The sequence below is a fragment of the Lasioglossum baleicum genome, chromosome 11, assembly GCF_051020765.1.
Source record: "Lasioglossum baleicum chromosome 11, iyLasBale1, whole genome shotgun sequence".
Taxonomy (NCBI): Eukaryota; Metazoa; Arthropoda; class Insecta; order Hymenoptera; family Halictidae; genus Lasioglossum; species Lasioglossum baleicum.
In genome coordinates this window covers 4435617-4454679 of record NC_134939.1, presented here as the reverse complement: position 1 = coordinate 4454679, position 19063 = coordinate 4435617, and the positions used below count along the sequence as shown (strand labels likewise).

The 19063-nt window shown below is 41.7% G+C and overlaps 1 protein-coding gene across 2 annotated transcripts; it reads left to right on the top strand.

The window, feature by feature from the left end:
• Positions 1-876: 876 nt before the first annotated feature.
• On the top strand, positions 877-14600 carry Lanb1 (laminin subunit beta-1). Of its 2 annotated transcripts, XM_076433367.1 has the most exons (12): positions 877-1175; positions 2738-2868; positions 3971-4015; positions 5132-5218; positions 5889-6114; positions 6205-6501; positions 7431-8916; positions 9000-9195; positions 9294-9740; positions 9800-10307; positions 10382-11465; positions 11639-14600. In XM_076433367.1, the coding sequence occupies exons 2-12, from the start codon at positions 2802-2804 to the stop codon at positions 12608-12610; spliced, it is 5415 nt and encodes a 1804-aa protein (XP_076289482.1). In that variant the 5' UTR covers positions 877-1175; positions 2738-2801; the 3' UTR covers positions 12611-14600. The 2 variants fall into 2 exon arrangements, with proteins under 2 accessions (XP_076289482.1, XP_076289483.1); XM_076433368.1 differs by lacking the exon at positions 5132-5218.
• Positions 14601-19063: the final 4463 nt, after the last annotated feature.

Sequence of the window (19063 nt, the reverse complement as noted above, 5' to 3'; positions counted from 1 at the left end):
CGTTCCGGAATTTGAAGAGAAAATTTCCGAAATATGACCCGAGGGAACTGGTCAGTTTGAAAGGCGTGACGTGCCTGCTATAAACCATTCTGAAGGGACCCAAAGGAAAATGTATACAAGTGTTCTGCACGTGTGACGAACGACCAGCCGACCAGCTGGCTGTTTCAATGGACATCGTGCAGCTTCAGCTTTCGAGTATTCTGTGAGAAACAGTGCAATACTATCTGAACATTTCTTATTGCACAGAAATCGTATTTTTACGCATCGACAATCTTTTTAAACATTTAATGAAAATCGATCAATTCAACCCCCTGTGAAGCACCAATTTCAATCTTCGAATTAGAGCAATTGCTTTAACAAATTTAATTCTTCAATTCTTCCGTAATTCTCTTCTTTTTTCGTAACATAAGACTAAAAAATATTTGCTTTAAAATTCATCTCTGAATAAAATAGAAGAAACCGCTAGATTTTTCATTTGATTTACGCAAGACGGCCGATTATACTTAAAATACAGGAAGCACGAGAAGGAAAAAGCAAAGATCAATTTTTAAACAATTACAGTACATTTATTTGAAACCCCACCCTGACCAGTGTATAAATTATGCGATTACGAACTCTAATAACAATTAAAGACTATACTAAATCTCTAGTCCAAGTTCATCCGAGCAAGACCGACATAAAAAATAGGAAATCCCAAGCAATCAGTCGTAAACGGGAAAGCGGAGCGTAAGAATGAAATTGCGGATCGTTTGAAAACCTTTTCATAGCGTTCGCCCCCGCATCGTTTCATTTCGTTCCCCTTCTCCATGGTTCTGGTTGCCACTGCCTTTCCCCTCGGCCTGAATCAGCACCCTGGTTCTCTCTCGAGAAGAAAGGAGCCTCATTCTACGTACGGCACTGGCCGTTTGCGGAGGTTCTCCTTACAGAGAGAAACTGTGCGAGGGACGCGTCATCAGTCACCAGGCGTCCGACGGCGTCGTTCTCGTTCATTTTTTATCTTTGTCTCGTCCGACGGTGCCGTACCGTCCGACGTCGGTGATCGACAGTGTCTGTGGATCGTTCGATCGATCGGTTTTTTTTACCTGTGCTGGATCACAACCCTGCTGGAACCTCTTAGCAGTTGCATCGCGAAACAATCTTCGATCTACCTTTAGGAGATACACACACTGGGTTAGGTAAGAGACTGATGATCTCGTGGCTTGCTCTCCAGGCATTGCTATGCTCGTTTTGCATGATAGTGTCGGCTGCACCGTGCATTTCGAGCGGATGCAGCCGGCGAAAAGTGCAACGGTGCAGCATGCGAACGGCCTGATCGATCTTCTAGCTATTTAGCGAGGACTTTGACAAGATACCGTGCGATTTTTGCGGTTAGGCTCGACGTGATCGCTGTGATTTCTACTCGTTTAGAGCAATTTTTCACGAATAAACAAGCTGGATTACTTTTGGGGGTGGTCCTCGAACGGAACAGTGGATGGAGTCTGAGAGTGTACAGATTTCCGAGGAAGAGATTTAGGGGAAGATCTATTTGGGGTGGTCTTTTATTTTTAATTTTATTACATGGTCGAAATATACAGCTACGATGTACGTAATTTATTGCAATGTTTTATATGGAGTAGAAAGAACAATTTTAAATAACTGGTTGTAAACATTATCTGGCAGTACAAAATAAACATATAATATTAATATTTTCAAATCACTGCTCTTCTTTCCAAATGCACTTAGCCGTGTAATGCAATTATTCATTTTTATGTCAACCCTCGGAAAGTGAAATGTAGCAACACTTAGATTTATTCAAAAATATTTTATCAAGTCCAGATTAAATTAATTATCAGTAGACTGCGGATTTTATGCATTTACGACAAAAACGAGTATGTGTAATTTAAAGCAGTGGACAGATTGAAAGGATTTAAAAATATCAATGTACTTGTGTGTTTCAGCTAATTAGAAAAAAATTATTAGAGAAAAAATTATATTTCTATTTGGCTCCTATGTTGTACAATTTATGAAGACAATTTTTATTTTGCATAAAGATTCGCAATCTAATTATCAGAAATCCTAAGTTTCTGAACGTTTTTATGTTTTATGTAGAACAGTACTATTGACAACTAGGTCGTTAAACTGCAAGCGATAAACATTAGATAACAGTTAGGTGCGGCACGGTCTCGAGTACAAGAATAGAGAAGCAAACGAAGAATGAAATAGTATTTCCAGAAGTTGTCCCAATGCAACAATAGATTTGATCATTTGAATAAAGATTAGCTACTGTTTCTGGTTCCTCTTTCGAGCGGTAATAAATTACGAAAGAATAGCAAGCTTTTAACGACCGAACCCTACCTTTCTTCGAAGTGATTGCAATATTAGGGATCATTCAGGAGGGTCAATAAACCGGACAATGGCAACGGTTACCTTTGTGACTCATTCACTGCCGGAAACAATAGTAAATCGTAGATCTTGAATTTATTTGTGGCAATTCATCATTGCTAACACAATTTAGCCGTCAATGTTTCGAAACTTCGAGTCGTCTTAGGATTAGCTTGATGATTCTTGAAACATCGATAAGAATATCAATGTTGGAACGAATGTATACTACCATTCATAAGATTAGAGCTTCTGTTTAAAGTTGAAGTTGCATTTTTCCAACTGTGATACATTTTATTCGATTTATAAGTAGAAGAGAATTGTAACTAATAAATTTCAGAGAACAATATCTAACAAAATGATATCTTTTCGCTTTCAGATGGAACATCACGCCAATGGCTTAGCTTCCGTCCGATAATTTCAACCGAGGGGAGGAGAGTAAAATGGCACAAATATTTTCTTGCGAGACGGTTCTCGCGGCACTTCTATTTTTATTAACTATTGCATCCAGTAAGTGTATACTTCTAATTTTATATCATCCAGTTTTCACGCGCTCGTCCAGTTATCTCTGATGTTACATCACTTGACCATCTAGGACATTAATATCTCCGACAAAAATTCCGCGGAACTGCCCAACGCAAAAGTATAATTGAACAACTTTAAAAAGCACAATGTACTCCGGAAAATTTAATTTATGGCAGGACTCCATTTTTCAAATATAGCGTGCTTCACTTCTTCATTGCGCCTTTCAATTGCGAAAATAAATTTTGCTCTATTACGCCTTTTCATTGTTTTTTCAAAAATGATGGAACACAATTTGCAACGCTTTCGAGCGTCTTCGAATTGAATGCTGCGAGAAAGGAATTTCGTTGGAAACGACATAGCTACGGCTCATCTATCTACGATCGCAACGTGCTTTCCATTCATTCCTCTTACGAGAAGACACTTTATCCATTACGATTAGATAGCGATTCGACCCCTCGACCTGCCTCTCTTCGGAACTCCTCCAGTTTATTTCGGTCTCCAAAATCTAAGCGCCTTAGAATCTTAAAACGCGAACACCCAGAAGCCATTAAAAACATTACTCGTCGTACATTTCTACCAAATTTCCAATTCTATCGAACAAATTCTCTACTCAAATCGATTTGTTCAATCTCTTCGATCTCCGATGTTCCTCGTTAAAACAATGAATGTTCAAAATCTGTTGTACGATTCTCCTTTTAGTTTGGATTATGTTTTAAAAAATAATTTCCGTCCAGTTTAGGGGTTCCCATTCATTTTAACGATTAGATCCAGAAACGCCACATCATAAACATCCGGTTGTCCTCGCGATAGCCTCTACCGGTAGTAGAATCGAGCTTGATAACTACACATTCTAGATTCGGTTAAAATTTTCATGAATTACAGTTTCCTCGTCTCTAAAAAAAAATCTTGAAATATTCCTGCCCGGAGACCGCTGGATCCCAATCAATTTTATCTTTCCAACAAAATTGTGGACGACGAAGAAATTCTTCCAGTTCGATTAACATTTTAAACACCTCCTCCGTCTCACTAAAAAAGTTTAACATATTCTCGCCAGTCCTCAGATAAGTAAACAGAATTCTATTTTTAGATGCTGCGGAACCGCAATATGGCAGGGATAGACATACGCTTAGGGGTAAGTTAATTAATTAAACAATATAGTATAGAAACACGTGCGATATATAATCTGAACAAATTACACTGTCCAACAAATTCCAACTTTTTTTTTGTATTTCGATTCGTATGGTGTTTTTCGCGCTGATTCCGAATCTGTCCTTAATTTTTCTCCTAGACGTACAGTTTTTGAGAAAATTGAGTTTTAAAAAAAGACATATTTTCCAACTTTGAACAAATATTGTGATGTTATTATAAAACATGTTTAAACAATCATTAAAGACGGAGAGACACCGCTTTTGCACCAATTTTTGCGGATATTTTTGAATTTATCTAAAAAAATAAGGGTCTAGCGAAGAATCGAACTATACCACGCGATACAGCAGACTTTTATCTTGAGGAATCACCCTTTCAAGTTTGCGTGGTCGCCGTTTTCTTGGAATCAGAAAGCAAAATATCTTCGCCCGACATGAGTTACCGCCATGCCAGTGGTGCACAGGGGGACCTTTCGTCCAAATCGGAAACAAAATCAAAGAACTTCCGATAGAAATGAGATAGAGCGCTGAAATTTTTTTTAATTACAGCTGAAACTTGACAGAATATGGGAAAAATAGGGAGATTATGGTACGAACGTTTGTTAACCTTGAAAAAATGCGTCAAACTTGCACAATGTCAAGAAAATTGCAGTTTTTTCAATACCACGTGCGGAAGTTTTTTTTTAACATGCTACACATCATTTCCTGTAGATTTTTTCACGCTGATTTCAAATCTGATCTCGAAATTTGTCTACGATCTCAGGATTTTGCAAGAAATCGATTTTTGTGAACAGAACTAATGCAATAATTTTTTCGTTGAAATGATTGTACGTCTAGGAGAAAAATTAAGGACAGATTTGTAATCAGCGCGAAAAACTCTATAAGAATCGTATAGTGGGAATCGAAATACTTTTCGGCTGTTGGACAGTGTTATGTACTAGACTGCGGATTTTCTGCATTTATGAAGAAATTGGTTGGGCGAGAAATATAAAACAGTAAAAGATTTGAAACATTCTAGAATGTTGCAAGTCCCATGGCATATGTCTTTCGTAAGCCTAGGTATGTGTGAGTAAGCATTCGAGATAAAAACGGGGGTGTTATAGGATCAGTCCAGAGAGGAGATATGTCACCCATGGAGGTGACGGCAGAACGCCATAATTGGCCAAGGCTGACCGTTCCTAGTTCAAGAGGTAGCATTCTCGTCGGTTCAATAAGAAATATCAATAAAAAACAACCTGATAACGAGCATGACGATGTTACACGATATTAAAAAATTAATCCACCCTTTTCTTCTTCCGCTACGTGCATTCGATGTGTTAACAATACCGCTCGAAAATATAAAAATCGGTAGCTAAACTGTTCGTTCCTCCAGAATGTTCGTCGGAGAACGCGTCTACTCCGTTTAACACTTGGACGGCGGACCTCTTATATAACTATAATAATTACAGCTTCAACTATTAATTTTTCCAAGTACATACATCTTTAAAGCTATTTCTTGTAGTCACGCTAGTTTTTCTGTTATTCCCGACATACATTTAGAGTTGAACCTACTACTACAAATTATAAATATCTTTCTTCCCACATTTTTCGAAAATGAAGACCCAGGCACCGCCGTCGGAGGGTTAATTGATTTAACGTGGTTGAGGTGGTGTCGATCGTGGTTTCTGAGAACTAACAACGGCCTCTGGACGTTTCGTTAACTGTTACACCAGTGTAAATAACAAACATTCACCGTCGTAGCTGGTACTAGTAAAAATACCGAAGCTGGCTGAAGGGAAAGGAGATACTATAATCAACCGTGGCTAACTCGATAATTACACCTAAGAACAATTCTCTGAAATCGTTCTTCACGTTCCTTAGGTCCGAACATGAAGAGAAAGCATCCTTGCGAACAGAGCTCTTGTTATCCAGCGACTGGGAATCTGTTAATCGGTCGGAAAAATCGATTAACAGCTTCGTCGACTTGCGGTCAAACCGAACCGGAAAGATATTGCATCGTAACGCATCTGAAGGACCGGAAGAAATGCTTCTTCTGCGATGCGTCGCACCCGAAGCAACAGCACAATATCGAGAATATCGTCAGCGGGTGAGAAATAATGTTTAAAAGATTTTCAAAAACACGCAATATACCAAAGCATGTCCGTTCGGTTGATTAAACTTGAAATAAAAATTTCAGGACATGGTGGCAGTCGGAGAATGGCGTGGAGGACGTGTCGATTCGTTTCGATCCCGAGTCGGAATTCCACATCACTCACATCATCATCAGCTTCCAAACATTCCGGCCAGCTGCGATGCTGATCGAACGATCGTACGACTTCGGCAAGACCTGGAACGTTTATCGATACTTCGCGCACAATTGCGAGCAATATTTCCCTGGTGTCTCGACGGAACCACCTCAGAGACTGACAGACGTTATCTGCGAGACGAGATACTCTGCCGTGGCGCCGTCAACCATGGGAGATGTTATCTTCAGGTATGTAAACATTGATAAACAGGGGGGTCTTATGGTCAGCATGCGTGAGTGTTATAACTAGACTGCGGATCTTTAGGATAAAATAAAGATTGTCTGCAGCGATTACAATAGAACCGAAATTGATCTTTATTTCTTTGCTTAATGATTTTAACACTTGGTTTACGAAGCACTGGGAATAACTATTTCACATTATTTTATAAACATAACAAATATGTGCCTATCCAAATTTTTTGGCCATTTTTCAGGGTAAATAATTCCTCAGGGAAGCATCGTTACAATCTTGTTAATCGCAAATTAAGGCGGTAGGATACCCTTGGATTGTAACTAGCAAATAACTAGAATCGTACTAAAAAAAATGGGTCGAAACATGGGTCTGAGCCCAGACATTTTTTGTCCTTATTTCAACAAATTTTGGGCTAGGTGAGGGCTCATTCTAAAGAGGAAGGTTAGATGCAGTGCGCTCTGGTCATGATTTTAACGAGATTATGTTTACATCTAATAGTATGAGGGCCCAAAGTAGAGAAAAAATCTAGGAAAACAACCCGCACATTTCAATGCATTTTTCTCTCTCTAAAAGACTTTTTTGACTTATATGATGACCAGAGCGCACTGTGATGAACCTTCCTCTTTAGAATGAGCCCTCACCCAGCCCAAAATCTGCTCAAATAAGGTCAAACAACCGAAGCGCGCAAACCCATGTTTCGACCCAAAATCTAGTAAGATTCTAGTTATTTGCTAGTTACAATCCGAGGGTATCCTACCGCCTTAAGAATATTAGTACCTCGTAAACCTATTAGTGTTAAGTTCAATTTTTAAGATTTTTCGACAATCTTGAATATCATCTTGTCAATTTTGCCATAAACCCAGGATCATTGACAACGTCACACCAACTGAGCTGTTCTTTCTAACTTCCCTCTTCATCTTTCCAGAGTACTACCCCAGAACCTGGAGATCGACAACCCCTATTCGAAAGAGGTGCAGAACCTGCTGAAGATAACGAATCTGCGTATCAACATGACAAGATTGCACACACTAGGAGACGATCTCCTAGACGATCGTCGTGAGATTCGCGAGAAGTATTACTACGCGATCCAGAACATGGTGATCCGAGGATCATGTTCCTGTTACGGTCACGCTTCGAAATGCGTCCCCCTACCCGGAGTCCCTCATGAAGACGGAATGGTACACGGCAGGTGCGAATGTACACACAACACGACAGGTCTGAACTGCGAGAAATGTCAGGACTTCTACAATGATTTACCTTGGAAGCCAGCGGTGGGAAAATGGACGAACGCTTGCAGGCCTTGCAACTGCAACAACCACACAAACTCCTGCCACTTCGACGAGGCCGTCTACGAGCGATCCGGCAGAGTATCTGGCGGAGTCTGCGACAACTGTCAGCACGATACCACTGGTCAGAATTGCGAGCAGTGCAAGCCTTTCTTCTACCACGATCCCAGCAAAGACATCTCCCACCCTGAAGCCTGTGTCCCCTGCGACTGTGACCTTGGAGGGACGTTGGACGACGGCATTTGCGACTCCTACACCGATACTCTAACCGGTGAAGAGCCAGGTCGCTGTCATTGTAAGAGCAACGTCGAAGGACGTCGTTGCGATCGCTGTAAAAATGGTTTCTGGGACTACGACCCTGAGAACCCTGAAGGCTGCAAAGCCTGTACTTGCAACACTCTCGGCACAGTCGATAATCGAGGATGCAACACGAACACTGGCGAATGCACCTGCAAGAGATTCGTCACCGCTCGAGACTGCAACCAGTGTCTACCAGAGTACTGGGGACTCTCTGAAGATCTTGATGGTTGCAAACCTTGCGATTGCGATCCTGGAGGCTCGTACGAGAATTCCTGCGACGTTGTGACAGGTCAATGTCGCTGCAGACCTCACATAAGCGGAAGAACCTGCAATCAGCCCGAACAGAATTATTATACTGGCTCGTTGGACTTCTTGATCTACGAAGGAGAGCTGTCAAAAGCTACTGACAATTGCCAGGTGGTTATCAGGGAGCCCTATCGCGACCACAGGAATAGTACATGGACTGGCACCGGGTTCATGAAGGTTCTAGAAGGGTCCATGCTAAATTTCACTATCGACGATGTCAGGAAAACCTTGTGGTACGAGGTGATCGTTAGATACGAGCCGGTGCAGCCTGGACCCTGGGAGGATGTCCAGATTATTATCGAGAGAGATCCTATGGATCCCGTGGATCCTAATGGATTATGTAGGGATTGGAGACCTGAGAATGATCAGCTGTGGGCACAGCTGCCTGTTAGGTCCAGGAGCGTTGTTGCTCAACCTGCTGTTTGTCTCGAGGCTGGAAAACGGTACAATGTTGTTCTGCAGTTCAGGAAGTTCAACAGTCACGTGGACACGCCCTCGGCGTCCATCTTGGTTGACTCGGTGAGTGGACACGGAATCATTTTCCCAAAGTTTTTGATTTCGTTTAGAAATTGATTTTCGTCTGATGTTTGTGGTTTTTGTAGATTATACTGAGGCCAAGGATAGAGGCCATTCCTTTCTTCAGCACACCAGGTGTCGGAGAGCTTCGTCGCCAGGAATACGAACGATATCGCTGCAGCGATTACTTTAACGACATCAATACTGTTTGGCCCAACGTTCCTGATCTTTGCAAGAACTACCAGAAGAGCATCGGGTACTACGCTTACGACGGGGCTCATTGTAAGTGGTCAAATTAATGCAAAAAAATCGTTCATAGTCAAATTGATCGATCTCCAATGGATAGAAAATGCTTATTAACCAGCAACAATTAATTGCAGCTTGCGAGTGCAACCCAACAGGATCGCACAGTCTCCTCTGCGAGAACTATGGCGGCACGTGTCCTTGCAAGCCTAACGTGGTCGGAAGAAGATGCGAGCGTTGCGCACCAGGAATGTACGGTTTTGGTCCCGAGGGTTGCATCCCCTGCGATTGCGACAGCGTCGGTGCATTGGACAATTTCTGCGATGTGGAAACCGGTCGTTGTAAATGTCGTCCGAACACTTATGGCAGGACCTGTGGTCAGTGCGAGCCTGGTTTCTGGAATTTCCCGCATTGCCAACGATGCGAATGCAACGGTCATGCTGAGAGCTGCGACTCTAAGACTGGAGCTTGCATCAATTGCCGTAACTTCACCACTGGACACAACTGCGACCGATGCGTCGAGACTTACTATGGAGATCCCAGGATTGGCGTGGATATCCCGTGCAGGGCTTGTCCTTGTCCAGGTGAGATCATCTCGATGTCTTCTCAAATCCTGAGTCTCAACTTTTGCTTTATCTTCTAGGAACCCTAGATTCCGGCCACTCGTACGCTAACAGCTGTTCCTTGGACTCAGTGACCCACGACGTAATCTGCGAGTGTTTCCTCGGTTATACTGGTTCTCGCTGCGAGAACTGCGCCGAGAACTACTTCGGTAACCCCGAAGTCCCCGGTGGAACCTGTGAACCTTGTAACTGTAACAACAACACGGATCTACGAACACCTGGAAACTGTAATCCTCACACTGGTCGTTGTCTACAATGTCTACACAACACCGACGGTGCAAACTGTCAAATCTGCAAAGCGGGATTCTACGGAAACGCGTTGCAACAGGATTGTCAAGAATGCGAATGCAATCCTCTGGGAACTGATAGCGAAGCTGGAACCTGCAATCATCGAAGCGGTCAGTGTCCTTGCCTGCCTCACGTGATTGGACAATTGTGTGACTCCTGCGAGGAGAACCATTGGAGGATCGCCAGCGGGAAAGGCTGCGACGCTTGCGAGTGCGACGCTGTTGGAAGCGTTTCTGATAGGTAATTGTTCTTCGATCATCTTATGAAGTTCAAGTTCAAGTTCAAGGTGCCTACATTTCCATTTATGTTTCCAGGTGCAATCCATTTGACGGCACTTGCGAGTGCAAGCCAGGCTTCGGCGGAAGGCAGTGCAACGAGTGTCAGACGAACCATTGGGGCAACCCTAACGTCGAGTGCTATCCTTGCGACTGCGATTTGACCGGGTCCTCGAGCCAGCAGTGTAACAGAGAGACCGGGATGTGCGTGTGTAAACAAGGGATCGGCGGTGAAAAATGCGATCAATGTTATCGAGGTTACTATGGCAACGCACCCCAATGCAATCCCTGTGGAGAATGTTTCGATAATTGGGATTTAACATTGTCCGGTTTGAAGAACAAGACAAACCTGGTGATCCAGGAAGCATCTAGAATCCAGAAGGTCGGGACAACAGGAGTGTACAGCGAAGAGTTCGATGACATGGTCAATGCGTTGGATCAGGTGCAGAGTCTGATCAACAGCACATCCATCAGGACCCAGGATCTGGATGAACTCAGTGATTTAGCTGCCACGATGATGCAGAACGTCTCGAACTCTGCCAAGCAGCTAGAGGTTGCTAACAATCTTTTGGAGGCGGTGAATCAGCGAGTGAATTTAGGAGACACTGCTCTCAAGTATCTGAAGAATAAAACGAACAACTTGCATCAAGCTGCAGCGAATCTGAAAGAGAATGCGACCAGGCTGCAAGAGGAGAACGTTCTAGGAGCTTTGAACGTCACTCAGCAAATGGCGGAGCAGTCCAGGCAGGCAGAGAAAATGGCAAACGATACTAGCAACGTTTTAGCTGATGCGGAAAGGTTCAGCAAACACACGGAGAGTCTCCTGGCTAAGAATAGAGACATCGTCGAGGAGGTCCAAGAGGCTAATAAAGACGCCTTGGCTAGGATAAATGATAAATTGAAGACGTTTAATAGCATCATGCCTGAGTTAAATCTTCAGATGTGCGGTGGCAATGTTACCGATTGCAGCAGCGTTTGCGGAGGAGCTGGATGTGGATTCTGTGGAGGCTCGTCTTGCGATGATGGAGCTGTGACCAAGGCCAATCAGGCGTTAGATGTTGCCACTCAACAGGCTGCGAAGATCAAGACTTACAAGGACGAGGCTGAGCAGCTGTTACGCAATGTGAGTTCGATGTTTCTCGGTGCGGATGCTTTTCTTTTTCACTGTCCAACAAAATTAAACTTTATTGATAGACTACTTTTACTTTCGGATTTAGTTTTAAAATGACAAACTCAAATTGCCGAATGTTTCTAGCAATTTCCCTCCACTAATAAACAAATCATTGTTATCTTCAGCTGGCCCAGGTGGCTCGGGACGGGGTCACAGCAAGGTCGAACGCTCAGGACGCCTTCAACTTCGCCTGGAAGGCTCGCAACCTGTCGGACAACGTGACGAAGGACCTCTCCGACAACAACAAACGCATCAAAAGCACGTTGGACGAGGATCAACCAACCCCAACGATGGTGAGAGACCTGGCGAACGAGGTTCTAGCAAAGAATATCCAGTTAAGACCTGATGAGATCAAACAGTTAGCGGAGAAGATTAACAGTATCGTCGGCTCGTTAACCGACCCTGAAAAGATCCTCGCTGACACTAGGGACGATCTTCACCGAGCTATGCAGCTGAAAGAGAGAGCAGACAGAGCTAAGGAGTATGCTCTGGGAAATCAAACGCAGGTTAACGACGTGATAGTACTTTTGAACGACGCGCAAAAGGCGCTGGACTTGGCGCAGGTGGCGATCGATCAAGCAGAGAGGGACGTGAAGAAGTCGGAGAAAGATCTAGAGGAGATCGCCGAAGTGACCAGAGGAGCCTTGATGCAGGCAAATAGCACCACTCAGACCGTGGACGATCTGGAAGCCCGTTTAGGCTTGTTGCAGAAGCAGCAGGTCAAGAACAACTTCGTCATGAACCAGGAGATCAGCGACCAGGTGAAGAAGGTCGTCGACAAGGCGCAGGATGTTGATACAAAGACCAAGACACTTGCGAAAGAGTATCGCAAGGTGGATCAATCTCTAGATCTCAGCGTGAATAAGAGCAAGGATAATATTCAAAGGGCCAAAGAGCTTCTGCGAAGGGCTACAGAGCTCACTGTCGACACGTCCACCAAGTTCAAGGATCTTGATGGCATGGAAAGCGTTTACAGGGATAACGAGAGGATGCTGTCCGAACTGATGAACGAGGTTGACAGTCTATCCGAGGAGATGCGGAAACATCTCACGGAGATCGATCAGAAGGCGATGCGCTATCGACAGTGCACCTCCTGAACACCGAATTTTTTTTTATGGATTTGGATTTTGATGGAAAATGGTTGATGGTTTTTTTTTCGTCGGAATTCTTTTAACGCGTTGACTGCCGTGTAAATTATACACGACTTTGGGTAATAAGTAGACAGCGGATTTAACGCATTTATGAGAAAAATGAAACACAAAACATTTGACGATTTTAAAAATACGATAGGAGAAGGAATAAATGTTTATGTAGCTCCTATTTCTAGCAATTGACATGGAAAACTTTTATTCTGCATAAAGATCCGCTGTCTAGTAATAAGATTGAATCTGCTCGGCACAATGATTTTATTTTTTCGTTAAGGTAACATGAATTCTCCTGAAATTTTTTGTGTTACGATAAATCACATATACACATGGCCGGTAGTTAATACAGTGATCGTTTCTTTGATCCTTCTAGATTCTACTAGTTCGAACAACTTTCATTTCACGCGACTACATTCCTACAAAAATTAATTTTAAAACATAAATGGTCAATTATTCTCTTATAGAATCACCCAGTTACTTTTAAAAATTCATTTTTGAAGACGACAACCGGCGTTACACGCATAAAACTACAATGGCAGTCAACGTGTTAATGTTAGGGGTTGATCAACCCCCAAATGTGTACATTAACGAGCGTCGGTTTTGTCGGCGCTGAGCTTACCATGGCGTAATCGTATTTCGATAGAGTAGGAACGATCGAATTTAGAAAATAGGTAATTTAAAGGATCTTAATCGAATCGGTGACTTTAGATTTGACAGGGAGCAATTGCACAGTGCCATAATTGTAACGATGGGGCCACATAATTGTTAGAGCGTATCTGTAGATATTTGTAACATTTTTACAGGACGGTCAGGGCCGTCTCTTTTTTTGGAACTTTTTGAATATTGTTACGGAACTCGATATATTAAGAGGATCAGCCTTTTTCTGCATTTATTACAAGATAACGAATGTCGATTGTTATAGCAATAAACGAGAAATTAGAATTACGATTCAGACATTGAGAACCTCTTCGGGAGCAGCCGGGAGAGGCGGACAAGTATCATTGATCTGATGAGTCAGAGATGCGTGTACAAAACGAATTGATAAGAGCATGAATGCCTTTCCATCGAGAACGTAGCGTGTCGTTTAACCGGAGAGACGATTTTGGTAGATTGTTGTTAACTATCCGACAGATATCTCAGCCCAGCAATGTTCAAAATAATTCGTAAGGATTTAGAGATAGACTTTTTTGTAATTAAATCGGTCGTCATTTTTTAATACGCAACAGTTTTCTTTTTAAACGATAACATTGCCAGGAATTGATCGAGGACTTTTTCAATTGTTCTAACGCTTGCTTACCGATCTATTTTTCACATTAAGTTAGCACTGCAGAATTTTTATACTACTCAAGAGAGATGACTGAACTTAGTTGTAGCGCAGAGATAAGCCATGAATATATCGATACTAATTGCGCAATAGAGTTTTTGTACTTATTTTCGATATATTTACGATTCAGTTATTTTATTCGACACGGTGCAATAGTTATTACTATAGAGTTCTTTTTTTTATCTTCGGTAGCCTGTAAATATACCACTATGCCTTCTCATAATTATTCTAAGATCATCCATAATTGCAGCAACTATACGGTCTTTTATAATATTCGAATTTCGAAATTCGAGAGCGCATTTTTTGATAACGTGCAAGATCTACGAACAGCTCGGATAGTTTTTGAAAACGGAGAAAACAAAAATTTGTACCGGGAGGAGCATGGGTAATTTCTAGCGACGTGAAAAAGAGAATTGTTTAACGATTATAGTAAGTTAAAGATCTATATGTATATTAGACTACAATCGAGGCATTGATATTGTCAGCGGTGGCCATTGACGAAAAATGCCGCACCGCTATAACCACACCAAAAGTTTTCAATTGTATTTAACGACTAGTTATGTTTATGCGTTGATATAGAGAATTATATATTAGATAAATAAATAAACTGAAACAGTTCACGTCGAGTTATTTTCTTATATCTAACTCCATTCAAAGCCCGAAGAAGAGGAATCTTATCCAAATGATAAATTTTTGATAGTGAGAATATACAACAAACGTGGGTTTGGGTCCGATAACAATATTTCCTTAGAGTCAGCTTTATCGTTGGTAAAAAGACGGAAAAAGCCGGCCGGAAATACATGGGAACAGGAATGATAATACGTTCATAGCATTTCCTGTTAGAAGCTGTTTTAACGAAAATTGTTGACGGTCTTCCATCGTTCTCGTACTTTTCACAATATTTGTGCGATAAAATTGGAACGAAAACAAACAATTCGTAAGAAAATAAACAGTCTTATTGCACGGTGCGGCGAAACGTCGTCGCTAAATAATGACTGAACTGCTTTTTTTGTATAATATCTTTGATCTTTCAAACTCGCCCTAAAAACATATTTTTTCCATTTTACGATTAAAATCGGTGATTTAGAAACACAGATCCCTTCTTTTATAGACTGCCCAGTAATTCGAGAAGCAATGTGTCAAACGAGGGAGAAGTTGCTCTACAGCGAAGGTATATTTTGTTTCAACCGAAACAGCTTCTGTAGACAGCGCACCTTTATAAAAATAGTATTTATAGTTTATTATCGTAGAGTCTGGTTTCGATCTACACGTGCTTCCCCATCGCGTTCTATGCCCTTGTCAAGAAGCTTGACGTGTCCTGCAACGCTAGCAGCAACTTCCTGAACCAGCTACTGGTATCTATGGAGCAGAGATCTCCGGCTGATAGATCTGTCACAGCATTAATCATCGTACAAAAGGATCTGTTCGTTGACGTAGAACGAAACAAGCTGTGTGAAAAATTTCTTGAAAAATTTCTTGAAAAACACAGATAAATAAAAAAGAATTAATTAGAAGATTGTAGATAATTAACTTTTAATTCACATTTAATCAACTTTTAACTTAAAATATCTATTGGGTTGGCAAGAAAGCAATTTCGGTATTTTAAGGTGAAATAGAGCTAAATATTTTTGTTCAAGCAAGCAACTTTAATGAACAAGATATTTTCCATTTTGTTCGATGATCTTTTGCCAAAAAGTACAAATAAGAATTGATTGATTAACGCTAGGTTTATATCATGGAAAAATGGCCAAAAAACATTCTTGTTACGTTTCTAAAATAATGTGAAATAGTAATTTCTAGACCTCCGTAAACCTAGTGTTAAAGTTCACTGCTTGATTAAAAAGCTGGGTTTTACTTCGCCTTAAAATACCGAAATTACTTTCTTGCCAACCCGATACATAGTAAGAAGCTTCCGGTAGCGAAAGGGCAAGAGAAGTTGAAGATCCCTGGGCAAGGGAATTCTTTTTTACTTGTTACTTCACCTCCGCCCTTAAGTCGCCCTTTTGGCTTTCAGTGGCATGTACAGACGCCGTAGGGCTTCGTGAATAGACAGCACTGTTGAATCGAAATGGTGTATGGGCTCATGGGTCTATGCATAATGAGTTCATTCAGGACAGCAGACAGTGGTTGTCCAACGAGTGACTTTGGTGCAACTAGAATTTCGGAGTAGATCGCACAAAAAGAATGAGAACCGACACTTAAAGAGGCTGGGAAAAATTCTGGAAGAACGGAAGATTGTGAAAATAAACGTTGAAGAAAAGATCTCTTCATGAACCGCTGTTAACAGTACCTGAAGCGTTTATGTGCGTGTTTCGTTAATTGGACCATAATGTGAGAAACATATAAAGCCCCCTCGTTATTATTTATCGTTTTTCCATGCGTAATTCAAGGTCCTTATCTTTGCCTCGGCTGACCGCCGAGATTTATTGCCGACGGCCATTTTTATTCGCCGAAGATTAGGGTATCTGGAGAAGTGTATTAATCGATTCCACTCGCGCGCTGATTTTTCGTGTTTCCGGTCGAAATGTAATCGCGGAGGAAATTGCTAATTAAACATGTGTCGTTAACTGTCTCGTCCTGATTCTTATCGGTTCTCCAACACCCTTAAATTATCACCGAGAGAATTGTATATATTCACATAGTTTAAACTTAAACCGTAAGGAATTTACTAATCCAGTAAAGCAGTGAAGAATTTGAAGAAAATACGAAAGAAAAGTTTCACAGGAAGTGCAAGAAAAATTGTGGAACATTTGTGGCACAGTGTTTGTAGACACGGAAACAACGTGGACCAAACAACCGGGCTATGTAAATCGAGGATTGTTTTCGAAGGAACAACCGGCAGATAACGAGACGAATTTTCCCTCGGAAAGATGAAATATTACCGTGACGATTAGGCGACGAGGTAGAAGGGCCTCTGTGTGCACAGCCCGATTACGCGAACCTTTCCTCCCAGGAAATGTTTAGGCCTCTGTTGTCCTGAAGACCGTCGAAGAATGCTCTTCTTCTCAACGGTGCATTCCTCTTTTCCACGAGCAGGTTACACGAACCGGTCTGAAACGGGGTTGGTTATGCAAAGCAGCTCGTTGTTGAACACTTTTGGGGCCATTCGTGGATTTAGAAACTTCCCTGTCACTCTGTTTAGGAGACGTAAACGATTTAAACGTGGATGGAGACAGGAGAAGTAGCGAAGAAATACGAGCTAACTCTTAAGAGTGCTTCAAGATAATCGGAGATTATGTTCGAAGAGTTTTAGTGAAAATTGCTGGGCTGGGAAGGAAGAAATATCTTCGTCGCTTTCTGCAAATTACAGCAGCGACGTTCATTCCTCGAGATTACGTTTAATCGCAGGGTTGGAAGCCAGGTGAAACGTATCGTAGGGATGAAAGGGGGGACGAGGGGGTTAGTTTTGTTTGTTGGGCCCTTCCTTTCGATTGTTGGGTCGTGGCTTTGTGCCAGGACTTGCGACCACGTAGGCCAGCTGCTGGCAGCAGTTCTCTCTATGGCTATCTTCACAATTAAGCATCGACAGGGGGTTGACTCGCATTCAGAATTATTTCTGAAAAACGTCTTGCTGTAATGGAATTTACTGTGCACGACTGGAATCACAATATGCAAACGTCTGCGTTGAAAATTCATTAAAAATGCGACAAATTAAACAATTCAAGTACGATTTCGCGTGGAACGACCCACAAGTAAATTAACAATTAAAGTACGACTGCGTACTTTCTACATCATGCAATTTTAATTTTGAAAAACGTCGTGCTACAATGCAATTTACTGTGCACAACTGGAATCTCAATATGCAAACGTCTGCGTTGAAAATTCATTAAAAACATGACAAATTAAACAATTCAAGTACGATTTCGCGTGGAACGACCCACAAGTAAATTAACAATTAAAGTACGACTGTGTACAAGTGTCTGCGTACTTTCTACATCATGCAATTTTAATTTGGAAAAACGTCTTGCTATATTGCAATTTACTATGCAGAACTGGAATCCCAATATGCAAACGCCTGCGTTGAAAATTCATTAAAAATACAACAAATTAAAGAATTCAAGTACGATTTCGCGTGGAACAATCTACATGTAAATTACACCAATTAAGTACGACTGTGTACAAGTGCCTGCATACTTTCTACATTATGTAATTTTAATTTTGCAAACAAATTTAATTTGCAATTTTAATTTTGAAAAACGTCTTGCTAAAATGAAATTTACTGTGCACGACTGGAATCCCAATATGCAAACGTCTTGCTATAATGAAATTTACTGTGCTCGACTGGAATCCCAATATGCAAACGTCTGCGTTGAAAATTCATTAAAAATGCGACAAATTGAACAATTGAAGTACAATTTCGCGTGGAACAATCCACATGTAAATTAACAATTCAGGTACGACTGTGTACAAGTGTCTGCGTACTTTCTACATCATGTAATTTTAGTTTTGCACAAAAATCCACAGTTGTGGGTTGGTCGTAGCTGTAAATGATTTCCTGTTAGCGAAAGGGGAACGTTCCCACTGGATCCACGTGCTGCAGCCGTGTTAATTGTTAATCGATATTGATGAAACCGTTCGATTGGCCGGTCAATTGAAGAATTAATGGATCGCAGGGAAAGAGCTGTCTGTCTTCACCCCCTTCGCACCCTGTCGACGAACATTAATACGAGCGCGTGCCAATGCTGTTTCGACCACCGGGCCATCGACCATTTCTAGCATTTCTATACTCACTACCATACTCTCGGAGGAACAGCCGGCAGTCGGCGGTGCGTGTGACAAGGAGAAGGGCGTACCTGAAGAATCACAGGGTGCAGTATGCAGTTCCGAGTGCAGCTTCGCGGAACTTTCAAATATTGAAATTGCCGGAGCCGTGAAAATTAATAATTTCACTTGAGAAACTTTTCCATCGTCTCCGGAGCAGAATAAATTGATGGGAAATTGATGGGGCGACTTCTGAGGGATGAATTTGGCTTGCAATTCAGGTAGAACATTTTTATTTTGCGTGACATTTTGTCACTGAAAATAGTTCGTTTATCCTTTACTTTAATTTATATATTTCTACTTCTGAGTACTCGGTCGCA

Bases quoted from the DNA above. Each gene is read 5' to 3' on its own strand.
- Lanb1 (XM_076433367.1), top strand. From the start codon at position 2,802: ATGGCACAAATATTTTCTTGCGAGACGGTTCTCGCGGCACTTCTATTT. The intron at 2,869-3,970 runs GTAAGTGTATAC...TTCTATTTTTAG, and splicing joins TTTATTAACTATTGCATCCA to ATGCTGCGGAACCGCAATAT. The intron at 9,196-9,293 runs GTAAGTGGTCAA...AATTAATTGCAG, and splicing joins CGCTTACGACGGGGCTCATT to CTTGCGAGTGCAACCCAACA.